We start from the raw sequence: 19,456 nt of genomic DNA, 5'->3' as shown, positions 1-19,456 counted from the left end.
AGCAACATAGATCACGGACTTTGCAATGTAATTAGATTATTCTTAATGACTGTGCTTGACTTCTAGGGATGTGGGACACAGCTTTACATGGCTCGGGTTTAAAAAATCAACTTCACCATTACATCTTGGACGCAGGCCCACTTGACTACCTCACAGATCAGATTACAGCTTCGATCAACTTGAATAAGCTCTGGACTGACTTCATTCAGATTCGATTTTGCAACTTTCTGAAATGTTCCATTAAATCCCATTGGATATATTACATGCATACTGCGCATTTTGCTGTCTAAATACCATTATTTCTATTGAGGCCATAAAGTCATTACATATCAGTTCCCAGGTGAGATATCCTTTCAAAATCCAAAAGATTTTTCCACTTCATTTAAAAACATTTGTTTTAATTAAGCCAGTTTATTTGTGTTACAGCGGCAGATATTTACATTGTGCCTATGCTTCCTACAGATGGAGAACGTTGTACTTAAGAACAATTCCTATTCTGAACCCCCTTGTTATATCGCTAAAGGGTTTTATACGAGAATAAGCCTTTGTAAGCATACAATCAGTTTGTGTCGCGGTGCTGGCTTAAGGGTATACTGCATACATTTCATGCAGGGAATGATTCTTAGAAATATCCAGATTGTATTTCCATGAGAGTTGCAGCCAGCATTACTTACTTACCTACAACAAAATTATGACTTACCCAACAACCAAATTACAGACACAGACACTTACATGGTGGAGAATGGCCGCAGCTGTTGTTTATTAATTATCATATCAATCAAAACAGTAACCATTGCTAATTGTAATAATAATGTAATTGTTGCTAATAATACCTGCTCATACATATCTTCCCAGCCAGCCTCTGATATGTGCAGCGGACCGCCTTAAAGATTAATAATAATTATCCTTAAGCCCCACCTATTTACCACCTAGATAGGGGCATATATCCACACATCACTTTCTTTGTCATCAACAAGTTACAGCATGCGACAATATATATATATATATATATATATATTTATTTTTTTTAAACATATCTTTATTTAATAACAGGGCGGGCAGGTGGGATTTCCAGAACGATCCTCTCCCTTCGGCTGCTGATGAAGAATGAAAACCGATCAGGACGTTTGCCTTTTTATAGCTGGCTTTTGCTCCTTTTTCCAAAGCATCGCCCCCTTTTTAGAAGCGACAATCAGAAGACAGGGATTTAAATATTGACCAATTGGAAAACAGGTAAGCTTTTAATGGGGAAAAAACACGTGAAGTAAAACTTTAATAAAAAAATCTGTCACACTACCATGTCTGGGAGAATTAAGTCTCTCCCCGTTCATTATTTAAAAATGAGTCAGGACACATTTTGCAGCATTAACAGGGCACACTTGGTTACCTGACCAGGACGTGGTGATTTCTGTCTGATTCAAAGTTACACCCCCAAACAACAACCATTGCAAATACTTGCTCTGACAGACTGATTCAGTCTCCGGCTAACCTCAGCATTTTATCCCAAGCCATATGAATATCTAAATGAACCCTGATGAGATATGAATCAGGGAAGATTTATTTGAGGGCCACGCAAGGGCCAGTAGCAATTCTCTTAGAGGAATCAGCTGTCGAGTCATATTTTCATAATGTGCCCTGTGGTTTTTAAAAAGAGAAGGACTCTAGCCATAGGCATATATTAATGTTCTGCACCACCCTAAATGCATGCAGAGCTAAGTTGTTGAACACAAGGACTGTGGTATGGGAAAGTCTGCAAGTGCAACAAAATTTGGCTCAGCTCTTGGTACACTGCTAGATTCTATTACTGCTATAATGTAAATAAAGTACCATTGTGGAGTATGTTTTTAGCCTTCCCAAGATTTAGCTGTTTTGAGCAGAAAGGCACAGATAAAACATCCCATGCAGGAACATTTCTTTTTCATACAAAGAATAATTAAATATAAGTTCATATATTTTGTCTATAGTTTTTACTTCAAGAGAGGACACATACAGTATATCTGTATGATTCCATCTTTGCAAAAAAAGTTATATTTTACATATTACTATAATTTTTATATATTGCTGACATGTGCCGCAGCATTGTCCCTCATTACCATATGCCCTGATTGAGAGGGGCTTACAATCTAAGGTCCCTATCACATTCAAACACACAAGGGGATTTTTCACAGGGAAATAAATGACAATGACCCATTCGCACTCATAGGAGGTACTTTCCGGTGGGGGTCAAAATGTCCCACCTGAAATTACGCTCTCAATCAAAAATCACCCTGAGATTGACCATCCCATACAGGAACCATGAGACTGACCATACAATAACAGGGACCATGAGATTGATCACAATGTACAACCCAAATAAGAAGAACCATGGAAATGAATATATCATGCAGTGCTAGAGCCTAGAGTGGCATCAGACCTAAATACAGTCCTGTTTATATATATATATCAGAACTAACGTACATGAACCTTAGATTATATTTAAAGCACCCCTGAGCTCCCATATAACCCAGGACTAACAGGTACATAACTTTCTTCACAGTCAGTTTTCTTTCATCAAAAATTGTTTCTTTTCTAAAATTGTTATTACTGATATACAGTATGTGTTTTTGTTATTGTTATTACTGATATATGTGTTTCATTTTTTTCTGCTAAGCGTAAGCCATTTAACAAACACACATGGCAAGTGAAGCGGGCGAACCCCTGCACGTTTATTGCAAGTGGAGTCCTTGTTCACTCAGAGTCCATATACTAAACTAGTCAATATGTGGCCACTTCATTCATTAGAGAAAATCGATTTCCCACATTTTGGTGAGTTCCTAGAAGGCTCCCTAAAATAATGACCATGATACAAGAGGGCCAACAGTCTATATAGAAAATCTGAACATAAATAGTTCTGATCTTTACAGAGTTTGACAAAATTAGGACAAAAACAAAATTATTTAGACCACAAACACTCATGAACCCTAATAAACAAGCCATGCCATTAGTAATTATATACAATATATTTTCCATTGATAATTATATTTTCTATCAACAGCTTGACGTGACACAAAGGGCAGAGAGACCAGGAATAACAAACACTGCTTGTAGAAACAGCTGACTCCTGGTACATCACTGTCCTTAAAGGGATACTGTCATTGGAAAAAAAAAATTTCAAAATGAATCAGTTAATAGTGCTGCTCCAGCAGAATTCTGCACTGAAATCCATTTCTCAAAAGAGCAAAGAGATTTTTTTATATTCAATTTTGAAATCTGACATGGGGCTAGACATATTGTCAATTTCCCAGCTGCCCCAAGTCATGTGACTTGTGCTCTGAACGTCAATCACTCTTTACTACTGTACTGCAAGTTAGAGTGATATCACCTCCCTCCCTTTTCCCCCCAGCAGCCAAACAAAACTACAATGGGAAGGTAACCAGATAGCAGCTCCCTAACACAAGATAACAGCTGCCTGGTAGATCTAAGAACAACACTCAATAGTAAAAACTCATGTCCCACTGAGACACATTCAGTTACATTGAGAAGGAAAAACAGCAGCCTGCCAGAAAGTATTTCTCTCCTAAAGTGCAGGCACAAGTCACATGACTGGGGGGCAGCTGGGATATTGACAAAATGTCTAGCCCCATGTCAGATTTCAAAATTGAATATAAAAAAATCTGCTTGCTCTTTTGAGAAACGGATTTCAGTGCGGAATTCTGCTGGAGTAGCACTATTAACTGATGTATTTTGAAAAAAAAACATGTTTTCCGATGACAGAATCCCTTTAAAGTCATTCCAGCCATAGAGGGGAAGACTTCCAAGCTTTTAAAACCAATATAAAAACATACAGTGCTCCCTTGATATACCTCTTGAAACAGCTTTTAAAATTAGTATTATTACTAGACTGGTGTTATTAAAAAAAGGGTGCCATTTGAACCAAACTGAATTTAAATCATAATGGCCAAATAAAACGGAGGGAGGGCAGTAGAGCAGTATAAAAAGGGAGCACTCTAATAATCATAATAATAATGTCAATCTGCAAGTGTTTCACAAATGGAACAATACCTAATGCGTGACTTAAAATGATTTTGAAAACAGGCGTGTAACAAGAATATTGAAATAATACATTTTAAATCATTATTATGCCAATGTCTATTCCCCTTTACCTATTCTACTCCTTCCCCCGAGAGTCCTTATTAGTCAGGGTCTAACATGCAAGATTCACTTAAAATGTAATTTTTAGCAACTTGCCAATATAATTATATGTTTCCAATGGCTTTAGAGTTATTTGTAAAAATAATTGCTACCAATTTGTCTGTACTTTTCTGCTCTCCTGGTTCTAACTCTATCAGTTATCCTTCAGAGAGGTCTGTTAACCAGCTGTTTTCATAATTTACAAAGTTGGAATCACCACCAGAGCAGGAGCAGAGCAGGGACAGACAGACAATGCTTTCAGTAGCAATTACATATACAAATATTGTAAAATACATTGGCAATGTATACTGGATGCAAACTAGAAAGCTTCTTAAAGGAAAAATATACACCAAAACAAAGTATGCCTCTATAAAAATACATTGCACAAAACAGCTTATATGTAAACCCCTGTTCCATGGAAATTAACCCATTGCATAATAATTAGCTTTTTTATTAGTATGTATCATTGGGTAATCCTAAATAGAAAATTAGAAACCCTGGGATCCTATGATTCACAGTGCACACAGACAAACCATACATGTTAGGTCACAAGAGCCAATTAACAGACAAAGTTATGTCTTTTGCTTCCACACTTCTTCCTGTTACAGTTAGAGCTGAAGTATTTCTGGTCAGGTGATCTCTGAGGCAGCACAGAGACCATCACGAAATGGTGGCTCAAAGGCAAGAGATGTAAAAGGCAATATTTACTTAAATATATATTCCAGATTATTTAAGATGTCACTTTATTTGATATAAACTAGATGTGGGGGGTATAGATCATGTGGGGTATAGATTTAATTTAAAATTAAATTCACTTGCTGTAGGCAAAACGTTTTGGTTTAAATCACCTTCAAATTCATAACCTTAATACCAAATATGCAGAAGACATATTTAATTCCCAATAAGTATTAAACAGATCAGAGGATTAATAGATGTTAGTTGGGATCAAGTACTGTTTTTAGTACAGAGAAAAGGGAAATATACATATAACATTTTTCAATTAATTGATTAAAAAGGAGTCTACGGGAGATGGCCTTTCTGTAATTTGGAGCTTTCTGGATAACATAGATCCTATCCTATCCAACCAGATAACAGATCCTATACTTGTACTTGTATCAGCAAAAGATTTTGAAATATGGATTTGGCAGATATACATGCTTCAATGATTGGGCCAAAATTGTTAAAACTACCCAATAATAATGTTCTGGGTATGATCATCTATATACTCTCTTCTGGTGTGAGCTGTTGGTTCCAGATCCCAAAGTGGACAAATAAGTGGCAGTGTCATGTATCTTATGCTCTAGGTCACTTGTTATGCATTCTATTTTTGATCATAATTTTATATCCCTCTTAACTACAGCAATGCTCAAGACCAACAATCTCTAATGTAAAAGCAGCCTTTTCTATGTCATAGTTTACAAAAGCTGTTAAATAATTTAAGTAGACCACATCTATAAAACAACTGCTCTGTTTCACAGTCACTTAAACGTCAATTACCTTTGTTGAACAAAACATGTCTAAAACTGCTCTACTTGTTAGATACATTGACTGTGGTTAGTTAAAAAAAAGTCAATACAAAATGTCCTTTGAATATCTGAATTGTATAAGCTTCCTTTGTTCCACTATCCCCATACAAAATACTATGGAGTTTCAGGGGTTCCAACGTAATAGCCAGGCTAAAATTGACATTGATCTCTATAAGTCAAAGTTGTATTCTATCAGGTTCATCAACCTTGTTCAGATTACTGTTGCTTAATTGTAAGTAAGTATTGGTCAATTTTATATAGTACAAAGCACTGATTTTTACAAAACTGCACTCCCCTCTAAAGGGCACCTGAGGTTCCTGCCTACTCTGCCACCCACCTTATTCCTGCTCTGCAAAACGGCTTTTTACAACTCTGTAAAAGTGGAAAAGTTGAGGATAGCATGTGCGGCAGGGCTATTACTCATATTTCTTGAAAGTCACTTTGATTTAAACCCCCCCCCCACACACACACACACAGTAACAGGCCCATCACAGCAATGGCAGCACAATTGAAAAGCATGGAATTGTCACCCAAAATCCTCAAACCAGTGGAGCAGGGAACACAGTCGTGGGCAGAGCAAGGGCTGAATGGCAGAAGAACTTGGGTGAAACCAGTGACAGGGCATGCAGTGCCAAGAATAACCCAGATCATTTTAGATCCAGGTTGGCATCTCTGAAAGACAACAGTCCCCTAATTACCATGTTCATTTTACAAAATTTTGCAGGATATGAAGTTTTTACACATCTCTGTGGTTTTTATGTGTCATTACAGCTTTTCTAATGAAGGTGAATTACCCTTTAAGCTGCAACTCACAGTTTCCACAAAAGACCTGCTTATCTTAAATTGTTACAATTGCTTCTTTGCTTATCTTAATTTGTTACAACAGTATCAAAGTGCACCTACTGGATGTTCTGGGCTCTCTGCCAAAAGCCAGTTAAGTTTAAGATACGTTGTATCTTTTTCTGGCTGTTCAGTGCAGGACATCAAAGAGAAAGTTGGGACATTTCAGTAACAATCCAGGATGCAGGTTGAGCTGTCAAAATCGGGACTGTTGCTCGAAAAATGGGACAGTTGGGAGGTATGCGAATGTCTCTCACTATATAATGTGCTTGGGTTGTCTATATGCAGTTCTTTTTGTTGAACAGTGTGCTAGAGAAGCTAATTGATCTCACATTATAAAGTGCTGGGGTGTATGATGTGCCTTTACCCATTACTCTCAATGTGCACTAGATCCCATCCAAACCCAGAACTTCAGCTACTTCCAGTGTTCATTCTGCAGCAGAGGCAAAGGCATTAAATTGTTTTCTGAGAAGAATAGAAGTTTAAATGGGAAATTTAAGCTACTCCATGCCTGGTCCTTGCACTGTAGATAATTATATTCCCAGTTTCTCATTTGTTGTTAATGTTCTTAAAGCAACAGTCTATTATGCAGAAGGAATAAGCATCTTGTCACTTCTGAGAGGCAAAGAAATGTCTTGCCACTTTGTTTATTTATATTACTGGGGTACAAACAGAGGGTCATTATAAAAACTAGAACAGCTTATTTTACTCACCTACCTGCTAGAGATATTAAATTATATCAAGTTAACTATCATAGACATAACAAAGCAAACTAATTTCTCTTTCTTCTATGACATGACAGGACATAAGCAGAGATGTAAAATCAAAACAAGGAATGGGTTAAGTAGCCTCCTCATGCATAAAAATAACCCTCTGCCTATGCCTTTAGGCTGTTGTTTCAAACGTTTTCATGTCCCCCCCCCCCCAGCTAAACAAGACCCTATTCTTAAAGATCATATACTGCAGCACTTGTAGAATGAGTAAATGGATTCTGAGAGTTGTAGTTCTGCAACAGTTGGTACACTTTTAGGTGGCCATCCATTCACTAAGAACCTTTGATTTAAGGACCAAAAATTAATGAAATTAAAGTAAAGAAATATTGCATGTTGCACCTATATCAATAACTATGTAAGCCAGTTACGTCTGTTATGTTTCACAAGCACACAAGAACAAGAACGAGAAATGCACTTTAAAAACCAGCCAAGATTATGGACATAAAGCACACCGTGTTATGACATTCCCCGGTCCCCCCTGCTGCTGACATGTGTCCTCCCAGAAAACTCCCATCTCCTCTAAGCACTCTAGAGCACAGCTAAGTCCTTGTGTCGCTCCCCTCCTTGCTGATGTCATCAACTCCTGCCCAAGTAGTAATTCTATGAACTGAAGTCATGATATGTCATATTCCTGCTCAAAATTCACACAGGTCTTGAAGGTTATCAGAGAAAGTATGGTTAAAAGGTGATTTGGTGATTAAACTTGAAGCTGATATGTTTGATATTGAGCAGAATTCTTCATAAAGGTTTCTACATGATGTGATGGCCATCGTCTACTACACCATAAATCAGGAAACGCTGGCCCCATCAATCATTCAGATGTCAATATGCCCGACATGGTTACTTTCAAACTGCTAATGTTTTGCTTCATGTCAAAAAAACATCCCTGATTTAAAGTAAGCATGTCGCTCTATGGCGCTCAGAGCCATTCAAAGGCTCGCTTTGTCTCCCAGTACCTCTTTATGCAACTTTCTAAAAGCTCAACTTAGAGCCACATGGGCCTAAATGTATTATCCTCTTGCTCGGTGAGACATAAATTAGGCAAAATTGAAACACTGAGTTATTGGAGAAAGATCATTCAGCACAAGACATCGGAAAAATCACATTCTGAAATAAAACTATGAAGATTTTCATTCTGAAATAAGATTAAGAATTCATTAAGTTTGGAGAGTTGCATGGGGATGAAATTTATGATCTGGGGATTGGGGGATTCTGATAGATCCTAGGCTTTTTGTTCATAACAACAGACACAAAGTGATTTTCAGGATATCTGTGATTTTTAGGAGTTAATACATTCAGCTGAACTGTGACTAGCATTGCAGAAGATATTTAGTCAAAGCTGAAAGGGGAGTTTAATTTTACATAAGTATGTTATAGGTGCACCTGCTGTATGCAACTAATCAATTGGTTCATTATTTATCTTACATAGTTTTTTTACAGTATCCATCATATTTATAGCAAATATGCCAGCTTCTGCTACTAAACCCCTACCAAACTCATAAACCTCATTATGCCCCGGCAGATTGCAAGTTTTTGTGAGCAGGGTCCATTTTTATTCTGTAACCTGTGTTTGTCAAATTCTTGTAAGACTCCTTTTTTATAGATTCGGGGACATTTAGTCGCCTGGTGACTAATCGCCTCTTCTGCGGGGCGACAATCTCCCTAAACTGCCTTTGTCGTGCCTGCCCCCTGCTATAATGACAAAACGATATTGCCAATGCACTCGCGGCTCTTCGATTTCCAAAGTCGCCAGAAGCTTCCTCGAGAGGCAACTTCGGGCGACTTCGGAAATCGAAGTGCCTCGAGTGCATTGGCGCCCTTGTTTAGTCATTATAGCAGGCGCCAGGCACAGGGAAGGTAGTTCGGGGAGATTGTCGTCCTGCAGAAGAGGCGATTAGTCGCCAGGCGACTAAATCTCCTCGAATCTGCCCATGTGCTAACTCCCTTAGCTGCTGCTGGAAGTGGACAAGAGATTTTATGAGCCTGTTCCATAACAATTCCTCCATATCAACCTATACAGGTCAGTGCTGCACAGTGGAAATACCTGCAAAATACTTCAGGCACTTTGACTTAGTCCTTTCAAGCTTCACCAGAGCAGCAAGTTAAGAAAGAATGCCTCACAGGTGAGCACTGTGTCTATCAGGATTTAACCTAATTTATATAAGTACTAATATACTAATATAACTATAACTATAATAGTACTTAAATTGCTGTTCATCATGACTTGTCCCAGTATAGTTTATAACCTAAGGACCTTCCCACACACACACAAAAGGCAACTTCATCAGGAGTCAGTTAACCTTCCCTTATTTTATGGATGTAATTATTTTTGTAATGCGAGAGAAAAGTGGAGCACCCAGTAGAATCCCCACACAAAAATAAGGAGACCATACAAAATCCTTGTACAATGTTCCCTGGTCAGAGTAAATACCGGGGCTCCAGTGCTGCAAGGTAACAAGGCTACCCACTGTACCACTGTGCTTCAACTGGAAACCACAGCCCTGAATATGCTCAAAAACACATTTATATCTAGAGGCCTCCAGAGTAGTGTGAGGCATACTCAAAAGACAGTTGCAGGGAGGCTGGGAAGGGTAAGCCCTTGAACAGCTTTTAGTTACATAATACAGGTTCCACCTAAATATACTCTATTAAGTCCAAACTGGAAAATAAATAGCAGCTGAGCATGTGCTGGTTGTTAAGGGGGCTTCCCCAACATAGTGTTATATAAATGAAGGCATGTACACTGTTAAGCACCCATGATCAGATAACTAAAAAATAACTATTTGTTCAAGAGTGCGCTATCAGTACATGGGCCTTATGTGTTTTGTGCTTAGGGTAAGGCCAGACGAGGAGATTCGCGGAGATTTTGTCGCCTGGCGACTTATCGCCACGTCTTTTGCACGACTATCTCCCCGAACTGCCTCAGCGTCTTTTCCCCAGCGCAAAATCGCCTGCGCTAATGCACACGCAGCGATGCGTTTTCAATAGTCGCCCAAAAGTGCATGGTGTGATTTCGGGTTAGAACTTACTTTCGGCCCTAGCTATTTTTCAGTAACTGGCTCACTACTAAAATTGTGTATTCCTGTTAATGGAATCATTTTAGCATTAAGAACAAGATACATTGAAGCAATTACAATACTTAGTAAGATTGCTATGTCAGCATGAAAATATTCCTGCCATAATGACGTGAACTTTGGTGGAACTAGACTTAGTAAATGAGCCCCCCAACTGCCTTAAAAAATACATGAGGAAATACTAGAATTGTCAATGTGATAGTCACCTAGACTCCAGTAGACACCCCGGTCACCCCCTGCTCTGCTGCCTGTGATATGCTTCTTGTGGTTCTGGTGGGCCCCAAGGGATCAAACCTAGGCCTGCACCCCCTGTAGTTAAGCTACTGTCAATCAGGCCAGGCCAGCATACAATGAATTTTGTGTGAAAACACAGCATTTGTGTGCACCTAATTTTAAAATGTGCGCACAAAAGAATTTTTTTTGCACACATAGTTGAGAAGGACTTAGAGGGAACATTGGTGCCTGGTGTCATTGACCCCCAACAACCAGTTGTAGGTTGCAGAAGAAGCAAAATAATAGGCTACTAAATTTTAAAGAATTCAAAATAAAAATGAAGACCATCTTAAAGTTTGCTTAGTATTGGTCTATCTATAATAATGAGGCAAATATATCAATACAGTACGGGGTCATATTTATCATAGAGTGAACACAGACCTCACCAGAGCTCACCAACTAATCAACTTCTACTTATCCTTTATATTATTTCTGCATGGCTGTAAGCATAATCTTAGCATAGTTTTCCTACATCTGTAACCTTGTTATGAGCTAAGTAGGACCTGGCCATACACTGGACATTAAAAGGAGGCTTTGAAACATTCTGTGACCAGTAGGGGTTGCTCATCTTTAAATTAACTTGATGATGTAGAGAGCGATCTTCTGAGACAATTTGCAGTTGGTTTTTGAGTTATTCAGCTTTTTACTTAGCATCTTTCCAGTTTGCAATTTCAGCAATCCGTTTGCTAGGGTACAAATTCCCCTAGCAACCATGCATTGATATGAGTTAGAGACTGGAATATGAACAGGAGAGGCCTGAATAGAAGGATGCGTAATGTAAAGTAGCAACAACTATAAATTTGTAACTTTCAGTAACTCCCTTCTGAAAGCTGCAAAAAGTCAGAAGAAGAAGAAGGCAAATAATTAAAAAACTAAAAAAAAAATGAAGGCCAATTGAAAAGTTGCCATTCTAAAACATACTAAAAGTTAACTTAAATGTGAACCATCCCTTAAAGTGTAAATGACAAACATTATCAGCAACACAAAATGCAGCCTTAAGATATGCTTTCATTCATGAACAGTGTAGTTACAAAAATCATGTTTAGTACAATCTATAGGATCCCTGCATTTCAATATTATATTAAAGGGAAACCTGTTTTTTTCAAAACGCATCAGTTATTAGTGCTACTCTAGCAGAATTCTGCACTGAAATCCATTTTTCAAACAGATTTTTTTATATCCAATTTTGAAATCTGACATGGGGCTAGACATTTTGTCAATTTCCCAGCTGCCCCCAGTCATGATACATTACCTTGCACGTTCCTTTAGTTTGCCTCTAGCTTGATCACATGGATGCTGCTAGGTTGCCTGATGGACAGGTCTTGTTAGTAGTGATATGTGCAATGTTGCAGTGGTTCGATAATCGTTTTTCACCAGCAGAGAGCGCTCAGGCTCCACAGTAGCAGTTCTATGCCACTCTAGACAGACAGGTGGCTCCGCACAAGTGAGAGCAAAGCCCCAACGTTTCAGCAGTGTCAGCATTTTCCATACAGTACAGTGCGCTGTCCCCCGCCTGTCTACCAGAAGCGCAGCGATAGCGACCAGCGATCTGAGAGATGCACGGTGCGCAACCCTTGGATCCACAAGAGCCACAATGGGAATGATAGCTAATTGGCTATTACATGTACAAAGGGGGAAAAGGAATCAAATTAAAGATATGGGTCAGAGAGTAGCTGAATCCTACAGGTAGGGGACGAATTGCGGACAAATCGCACTTCCAGCTACAGCCTGCCATTTGGACTGACTCCCTAAATTCTAATCAGTGGGATTTGGTGGATTAGAAGAGTTGGCAGGCTCCACTCCATCGCCATAGAGAACACTTGTAATATAGTCTATTGTTAGGGAATATTCATTTCGCAAAATGTCATTAGGAAGTGGAGCCAGGATTTGGGCTTTAGAAATGTGATTCAGTGTGAGTGATATTTGTCCTTTGGCTGTAACACAGATCAGAGAGTAATTACTCATTAACTGAGTTCTGGGGAACAAATGTCCATTTCTATTAATGGGATGTGGCTGGGGAGCTGCTCCTCACTGTCCCCTGTGCCACCGCCCCCCCCCCCCAAAAAAAGTTTAATATCACTATTTCCTACAGTCTCCTAATCCCAAGCAATAACCTGCCAGGGCACAAGAAGCGTCCATTTCTCTCTGTCACAATACAGGGCTGTGGGGGGGGGGGGAGATGAAATTGAACCTATGAAATATAATCTGGGTAACAGTAGCAAACACCATATGTATTAAACCTGCATTATAGAAAATGTGCACTGGGGCGAGAGAAACGAAATGACTGCAAGATGAATTGCTTTAGAGAGAAGTCCTTCTGGGATTCTGTTGGATTTGAACTCAATGTCCAAATGTGTTGGGGTGGATGAAAGTTGAATATATTTGTGGAAAGGTTAATATAAACTTGCACATATTATGTACCAAGCTGGAGAATCAGTGCTACAGTGTGTTATTGGCATCTAGGGAGTAAAGAGAGTGAGGAGATCAGTGCTTGTTCATTTGTTATCCTATTATTAAGCGATTTAGTACAAGACATGAGCTGGGGGAAACACACAAATTCGTCCACCGATCTAAATCTAAAGGCAACGCAGAGGTCAGGCTACATGTGAGAAAGAAATACAAATATCTGTACATACAGTATCTAGGCTTCAGTGCCTCCTGTAAATCTAGGGTTGTTTTTGTCTTACCTAATATTCCATTCTTCCTTTTCTAGATTTTTTTTGTTGTACTTTTACACATTTTAAAAATAATTATAAATTGATCTCCCATGACAGTTACATTTTCAAATCGTATTTCCATATATATCTGATTATATCTATTGCACTTGCGTTACAGATCTTTCTAATAGTGTGCGTGTGATTGTATTTGTTTCTGGTTATATCGGATCATCAGCTACCATAATGACTATAAAATTATAACTGACATTGTATGCCATGATATTGTAAAGAAAGTAAATCCCGATGAAATATAAACGAGGAACAATTCGTTTTTGTTGAAGCTGCTGATATGTTTTCATAATAAATAAATTGCTAAACCCTACCGAAAAAAAAAACTCATTTTTCCTGGTGTGGCTCCTCTAATGAAAATATGTGCGAATTTATCAGAAATCTAATGAATGTAATAGTAACTTTTGAAAACAAAATATTAAACTGTACAAACAATGGAGCAATAAAGCCTTTAAGATAGGACCACCCTTGAAGTGACTGTATTTGGGAGAAAGAAAATGTGGCTACAAGTACAAGGGAGAGCAACAAAGACAGAAATGTTGCAACTGCGATGAATAGTGCTTTTGTGTTAGAGGGAAGTGCAATGATAAATATTTAGTATATTAGTGGAGCAGTATTGGATCTCTAGGAGAGTATCCCCCTTGTTGGTGCCCTGTGGTTCCCAGATTGCCCATGGGAAGAGTCAGGGATTGAGGGAATGTGGTTTAGCTGTCTGTTTATGGAGAGAGAGGGGGTAGCTATGTTACAGGGTGAAAAGTGGAGTCTTGACTGTGTATAAACAGCCCGAGGCTGGCACTGAGTTCACCCACAGGTCTCTCTGGGAAGAGAAATCAGGGAAAAAATTGTCCTGTTTCACCTAGACCCTGTACAGCCCCTGTACTCAGTAATTAGAATTGTCTTATTTTATTTGTAGGAACTGCACAGACACAAACAGAAATATTTGGACTTATTAATATAACCGACATATAGGCACGTGGGGCAAATATATTGGCATTTTATTGTCTTTGTTTTGTTTTTTTATGTCCAGTTTAGAATATTTTGAATTATTGGTACATGGAAGGGAAATCGTAGTAGCCAGAAGAGTTAATGTTAGATGTCAGTGCAGCTCTCTGCCTCTTGTTTGCATTCTGCTGTTTCCGAATATTCTTATTAAATCTGTGTGTTTCCTGGAGGAGCTGCGCCAAAGCAGACAGTGGGAAAAAACAGCCATTTCAGAGGTTCAGATTTAGAGGAAAATAACCAAATAGTGATTAGTTCAAGTATGCTAGGACATGAAGACTGCATTTTTTAAGCATGATTTTTTGCAGATCAAAATAATTCTATATTCATGTAAATAAATCATAGATATTAATCTAATGGGACTGAATCAATTCTCTTCTCTTTCAACCATGGAGGGGCCTTTGTTAAATGTGCTGAATAAAATCCACACGATTGATAACGACAGGATACGTTTTAAATACGATTTTCAGGGACAGATGTACTTCGGTTCAGGAAATCTGTGCTAATATGTGACAGTAGAGAATAGGGGGAGATAAATCTCTTTAAGTATCCTCAATAACGTGTGATTAGAGAGAAAGCTTTGTGCCTAGATGCAGATGTGGGGAGTCATTGGTCAGTATAATTATAAAATAAAGAGAATCGATCAGTAATAAAATGACGATGAATTGAAGTTTCCTGGGGGAAGCCCCAAGCAGGTGGATATAAGTGGGATTATTGTAGGGTGATCAGAGCAAACATATGGGCAGTTTAGACAATAAGTTACTGGGGCCCTGTGGGTTGTTCACATTTGAGATAACTTTTAGTATAATGATTTGCAATTGGTTTCCATTTTTTATGATTTGCAGTTTTTGGGTTATTGAGCTTTTTATTCAGCAGCTCTCCAGTTTGCAATTTCAACAGTCTGGTTGCTAGGGCCCAAATTACCCTAGCAACCATGCACCGAGGCTGGAATATAAAACAGGAGAGGCCTGCATAGAACGCTGAGTAATAAAAAAAACATAGCAATAACAATAATTGGGGTCAGTGATCCTCATTTGAAAACTGGAAAGAATCAGAAGAAAAAGACAAATATTTCAAAAACGGTGAAAAAATTAATATTAAAGACCAATTGAAAAGTTGTTTAGAAATGGCCATTCTATAACATACTAAAACTTAAAGGTGAACCACCCCTTTAACACTCCCTCAGCTATGCTTCAAGGGAGGACCACACACCATATAGCACATGGGACTTGCTTTGAATTCAGATCTGCAGAGGACATGGGCAGGTGACAATGGGGGGAGTGGGCTTTGGGCAACCAAATGGCCGCACTGGCACCTTCCTCCCAAAACAAAGATCCCTGTAGATTAAACACAGGAGGTGAGGAGCTCAACACATACAAAGCAATTCAGTAAGAGTCCAAACGCTCACACTTGGGCTTGACATTTGTCATCGGCATTTAATTAGTCTTAATTCGATTTCAGTGATGAGTGAGGGCATTTAGCACTGATCCCCCTCCCCAAACACACACATATCTGTTGTTCACACAAGGCACTCATTGTACTCCAGCATACTACACTAGATATCTACATACGTCCCTTCTGGAAATTATTTGCGCACAACTTTCACACTTGTTCAGCGCCAGAGGCTGGAAGGGGTGTGTAATTACCTCCAATAAAGCAATACAGATAGGAACATCATATTGTACATTCGTTATGGACAATTACACTTATACATTTGCCATTTGCTGTTTATTTGAGTGAGGGTCATTCTTTGTCATTTTCCATATTCATAGACCCCCCCCCCCCCTTGCAATAAAAAAAGATGGTGCTGCCCAAAGTGAGGCTGTAGCAATAATAAGCTGGAACACACACATGGAACAGTCTGTTCAGGGGGGATACTGGATGTGATCAGTAACAGAGAGCAAGGTCTGCCTTTTATACCTATAACGTTGTATATATATCTTTATACCTATAATTGCAGTTGGGCAGAAGTTAATGAGACACCTCACTAACTGTTACTATAAACCACACAGGCAGCGATGATCCCTACAGCCAATGGGCGAGCTGAGTGGGCATCATGGTGGGCTAAGTGTACCCTGGATGTGACCCTTGGTTCCCGGGTGCTGCTGGGCGGGTCGGTGTTTCAGTTCCTGCCGCTGGAGCTGCCCTCTGTGTCAGTGTGTAAGTGTCTGTGTTTTTTCCATTCACAGGCCGACTGTTGCTCTCTGATTGGTCTGCTCGCTCAGAGTGGGCGGGGCTGGGCTCCCAGTAGAGCGCTGTAGAAAAGTCCCAGGCTGCTGACTGATGCTCAAAACTCGCAAAGTTTTCCCGAAGTGCCCCGAGCCTGCCAGCGCCTGAGTGCAGCGCCCCCACCCCCACAGCACGGGGCCAACTTCACCGCTGCCTCCCACTCCTACACTACCACATACCAGGGATACGAGGGAACTGAGCTTCCAGCACATCTGCCGCACAGGTCCGGAGCCGGGTGAGACAAACGTCCCCAGAGTCTGCCGCTTCCCCTATTCCCAGCAGCAGCAGCAGGTAGGGGGAGAGCCGGATCAGTGGGGTGTGCATGCCACTTGCTCCCCATCGCTGTGCCCATCTGAGTGTGCCCGGGGCTGGCAGTGTCCGCTTCTGGAGGAGGAGGAGGCGGAGGAGCCATGCAGGCGCGCTACTCGGTGTCCAGCCCCAACTCCCTGGGAGTCGTGCCCTACCTCAGCGGGGAGCAGAGTTACTACAGGGCGGCTGCAGCGGCGGCGGCGGCAGGAGGAGGCTACACGGGCATGGCTGCCCCCATGAGTATGTACTCACACCCCGCGCATGAACAGTACCAGGCCGGCATGGCCAGAGCCTATGGGCCCTACACCCCCCAGCCCCAGCCCAAGGACATGGTGAAGCCCCCCTACAGCTACATCGCTCTCATCACCATGGCCATCCAGAACGCCCCCGACAAGAAGATCACCCTGAATGGCATCTACCAGTTCATCATGGAGAGGTTCCCCTTCTACCGGGACAACAAGCAGGGCTGGCAGAACAGTATCAGGCACAACCTGTCCCTCAACGAGTGCTTTGTCAAGGTGCCAAGAGACGACAAGAAGCCGGGCAAGGGCAGCTACTGGACCCTGGACCCGGACTCGTACAACATGTTTGAGAATGGCAGCTTTCTGAGGAGGAGGCGCAGGTTCAAGAAAAAAGATGTGTCCAAAGATGCCACCAAGGAGGACAAAGAGCGTCTACTGAAAGAGCATCATGGCAGCCAATCCGCAGCCGCGCAACAGCAGCGCCAGCAGCAGCAGAGCCAGGCCCAAGCGGAACAGGACAGCAACTCCCAGCCGGTTAGGATTCAGGATATAAAGACAGAGAACGGCACTTCTTCTCCTCCTCAGTCCATGTCTCCTGCACTCAGCGCTGTGCCCAAGATAGAGAGTCCGGACAGCAGCAGCAGCATGTCCAGTGGCAGCCCCCACAGCATTCCGTCCAACAGGTCCATGAGTCTGGAGGCTGCAGAGTCTCACCACCCGCACCACCAGCAGCACAGCCAGGGCTTCAGCGTGGATAACATCATGACCTCTCTCAGGGGCTCCCCGCAGGGCTCAGCAGAACTGCCTTCTCCCCTCATCTCTTCTTCCAGGACAGGTATCGCCCCCTCCTTGTCCCTATCCTACTCCCCAGGCCAGGGCTCCATCTACAGCTCCCCCTGCAGTCAGGGCACAAGCAGTGGCGGTGGGGCAGGGACCTATCACTGTAATATGCAGGCCATGAGCTTGTATTCTGGGGACAGGTCGGGCCACTTAACTCCTGCCAACACCCCAGCAGCCACCACAGTGGAAGAGACCTTACCTGACTATTCCATCTCTACCACCTCTGCCCAGAGCCATGGCAACCAGGAGCACCCTCACCAGGGCCGATTGCCCTCTTGGTATCTCAATCAAACTGGGGAATTGGGCCACTTGGCCGGGGCCACCTACCCGGGGCAGCAGCAGAACTTCCACTCGGTGCGAGAGATGTTTGAGTCGCAGCGATTAGCTTTGAACAGTTCCCCTGTGAATGGAAATAGCAGCTGTCAGATGTCTTTCCCCCCCAGCCAGTCCTTGTATCGCACCTCGGGGGCGTTTGTCTATGACTGCAGCAAATTCTGACCAAAACGCTGAAAACAGCTTTCCAAAATATTTTTTTTTATAATTTTTATCTAATAGGGATTTTTTAAGAAAGGAAAAAGAACATCCTCCTCATCCAAAAATGTCCTATTTGTTAGTTTTGTACAGACAACAAAATTGTCTTGGTTTGTTAAAAATGGGACAGTGTTAAACTCGGAAAATAACACGTAAGTTCCTTCTGATTGTGATGCATGGCAATCTCGTAAGGTATTATTTCCCTGTGTTTAAGAGCGTATATTATATATATATATATATATATATGACAAGCTTCCATAGACTTGTTCTCAGATGTAAATTGCAATATAGTAATTTATTTAAAGAAAAAAATTAATGTACCTGGATTGTGTGGACCAAAAAAACGCCAGGCAGTGGCGATCAGAACACTTATGTGTCACAACATTGGCGTTTTCATAACAAAATAATTAAGGGATTTTGTATCCAAACTATTTTATCTATCAATTTTGTTTTCTTGTTTTGAAAATATCTCGAAGGCTCCAGCACCGTTTGTTTCTTAATAAATTGCCATTCGATTTGAATGCTACCCATGTCTGCTACTTTGTATGAAGAAATAACAAACTGAACGTATTTCCTATTTATATCAGCTAATTCTATTTTAAACAGGACAGAACATTAATTGCAAATGATTCGCAGGATTCCCAACTGGTTTAAATTATGGGCTAAAAAATTTCCAAAGAAAACATGGTCTAGTTGCTAAAAACACTGGGCCCATAAATCATTAAAAATTTTCATGATTAGTCCCAATAAATTCAAGGTAATTTTACAGATAAACAAGTCATTTAAACAATTAATTATATTTTCATTTAATCCTTTTTTTTTTTTTGCAGTGTTTGTTTAAGCTGCTGATACAACTGATTTCGGGGTGGGAGGGGAACAAAAATACCTTGCCTCTATTTAGCTGTGATAATCTATTGAAAATCG

The 19,456-nt window shown here is 40.6% G+C and overlaps 1 protein-coding gene across 1 annotated transcript; it reads left to right on the top strand.

The window, feature by feature from the left end:
• The first annotated feature begins 16,664 nt into the window (after positions 1 to 16,664).
• Positions 16,665 to 19,053, top strand: foxc1.S (forkhead box C1 S homeolog). The gene is given in 1 exon segment (NM_001088214.1): positions 16,665 to 19,053. A coding segment is annotated over 1 exon segment (1,479 nt). The 5' UTR covers positions 16,665 to 17,020; the 3' UTR covers positions 18,500 to 19,053.
• Positions 19,054 to 19,456: the final 403 nt, after the last annotated feature.

Source organism: Xenopus laevis, chromosome 6S, assembly GCF_017654675.1.
Source record: "Xenopus laevis strain J_2021 chromosome 6S, Xenopus_laevis_v10.1, whole genome shotgun sequence".
In the NCBI taxonomy this organism is placed as follows: domain Eukaryota; kingdom Metazoa; phylum Chordata; class Amphibia; order Anura; family Pipidae; genus Xenopus; species Xenopus laevis.
The sequence above is the reverse complement of the archived record's forward strand: the minus strand, read 5'-3'. Positions and strand labels throughout refer to the sequence as shown.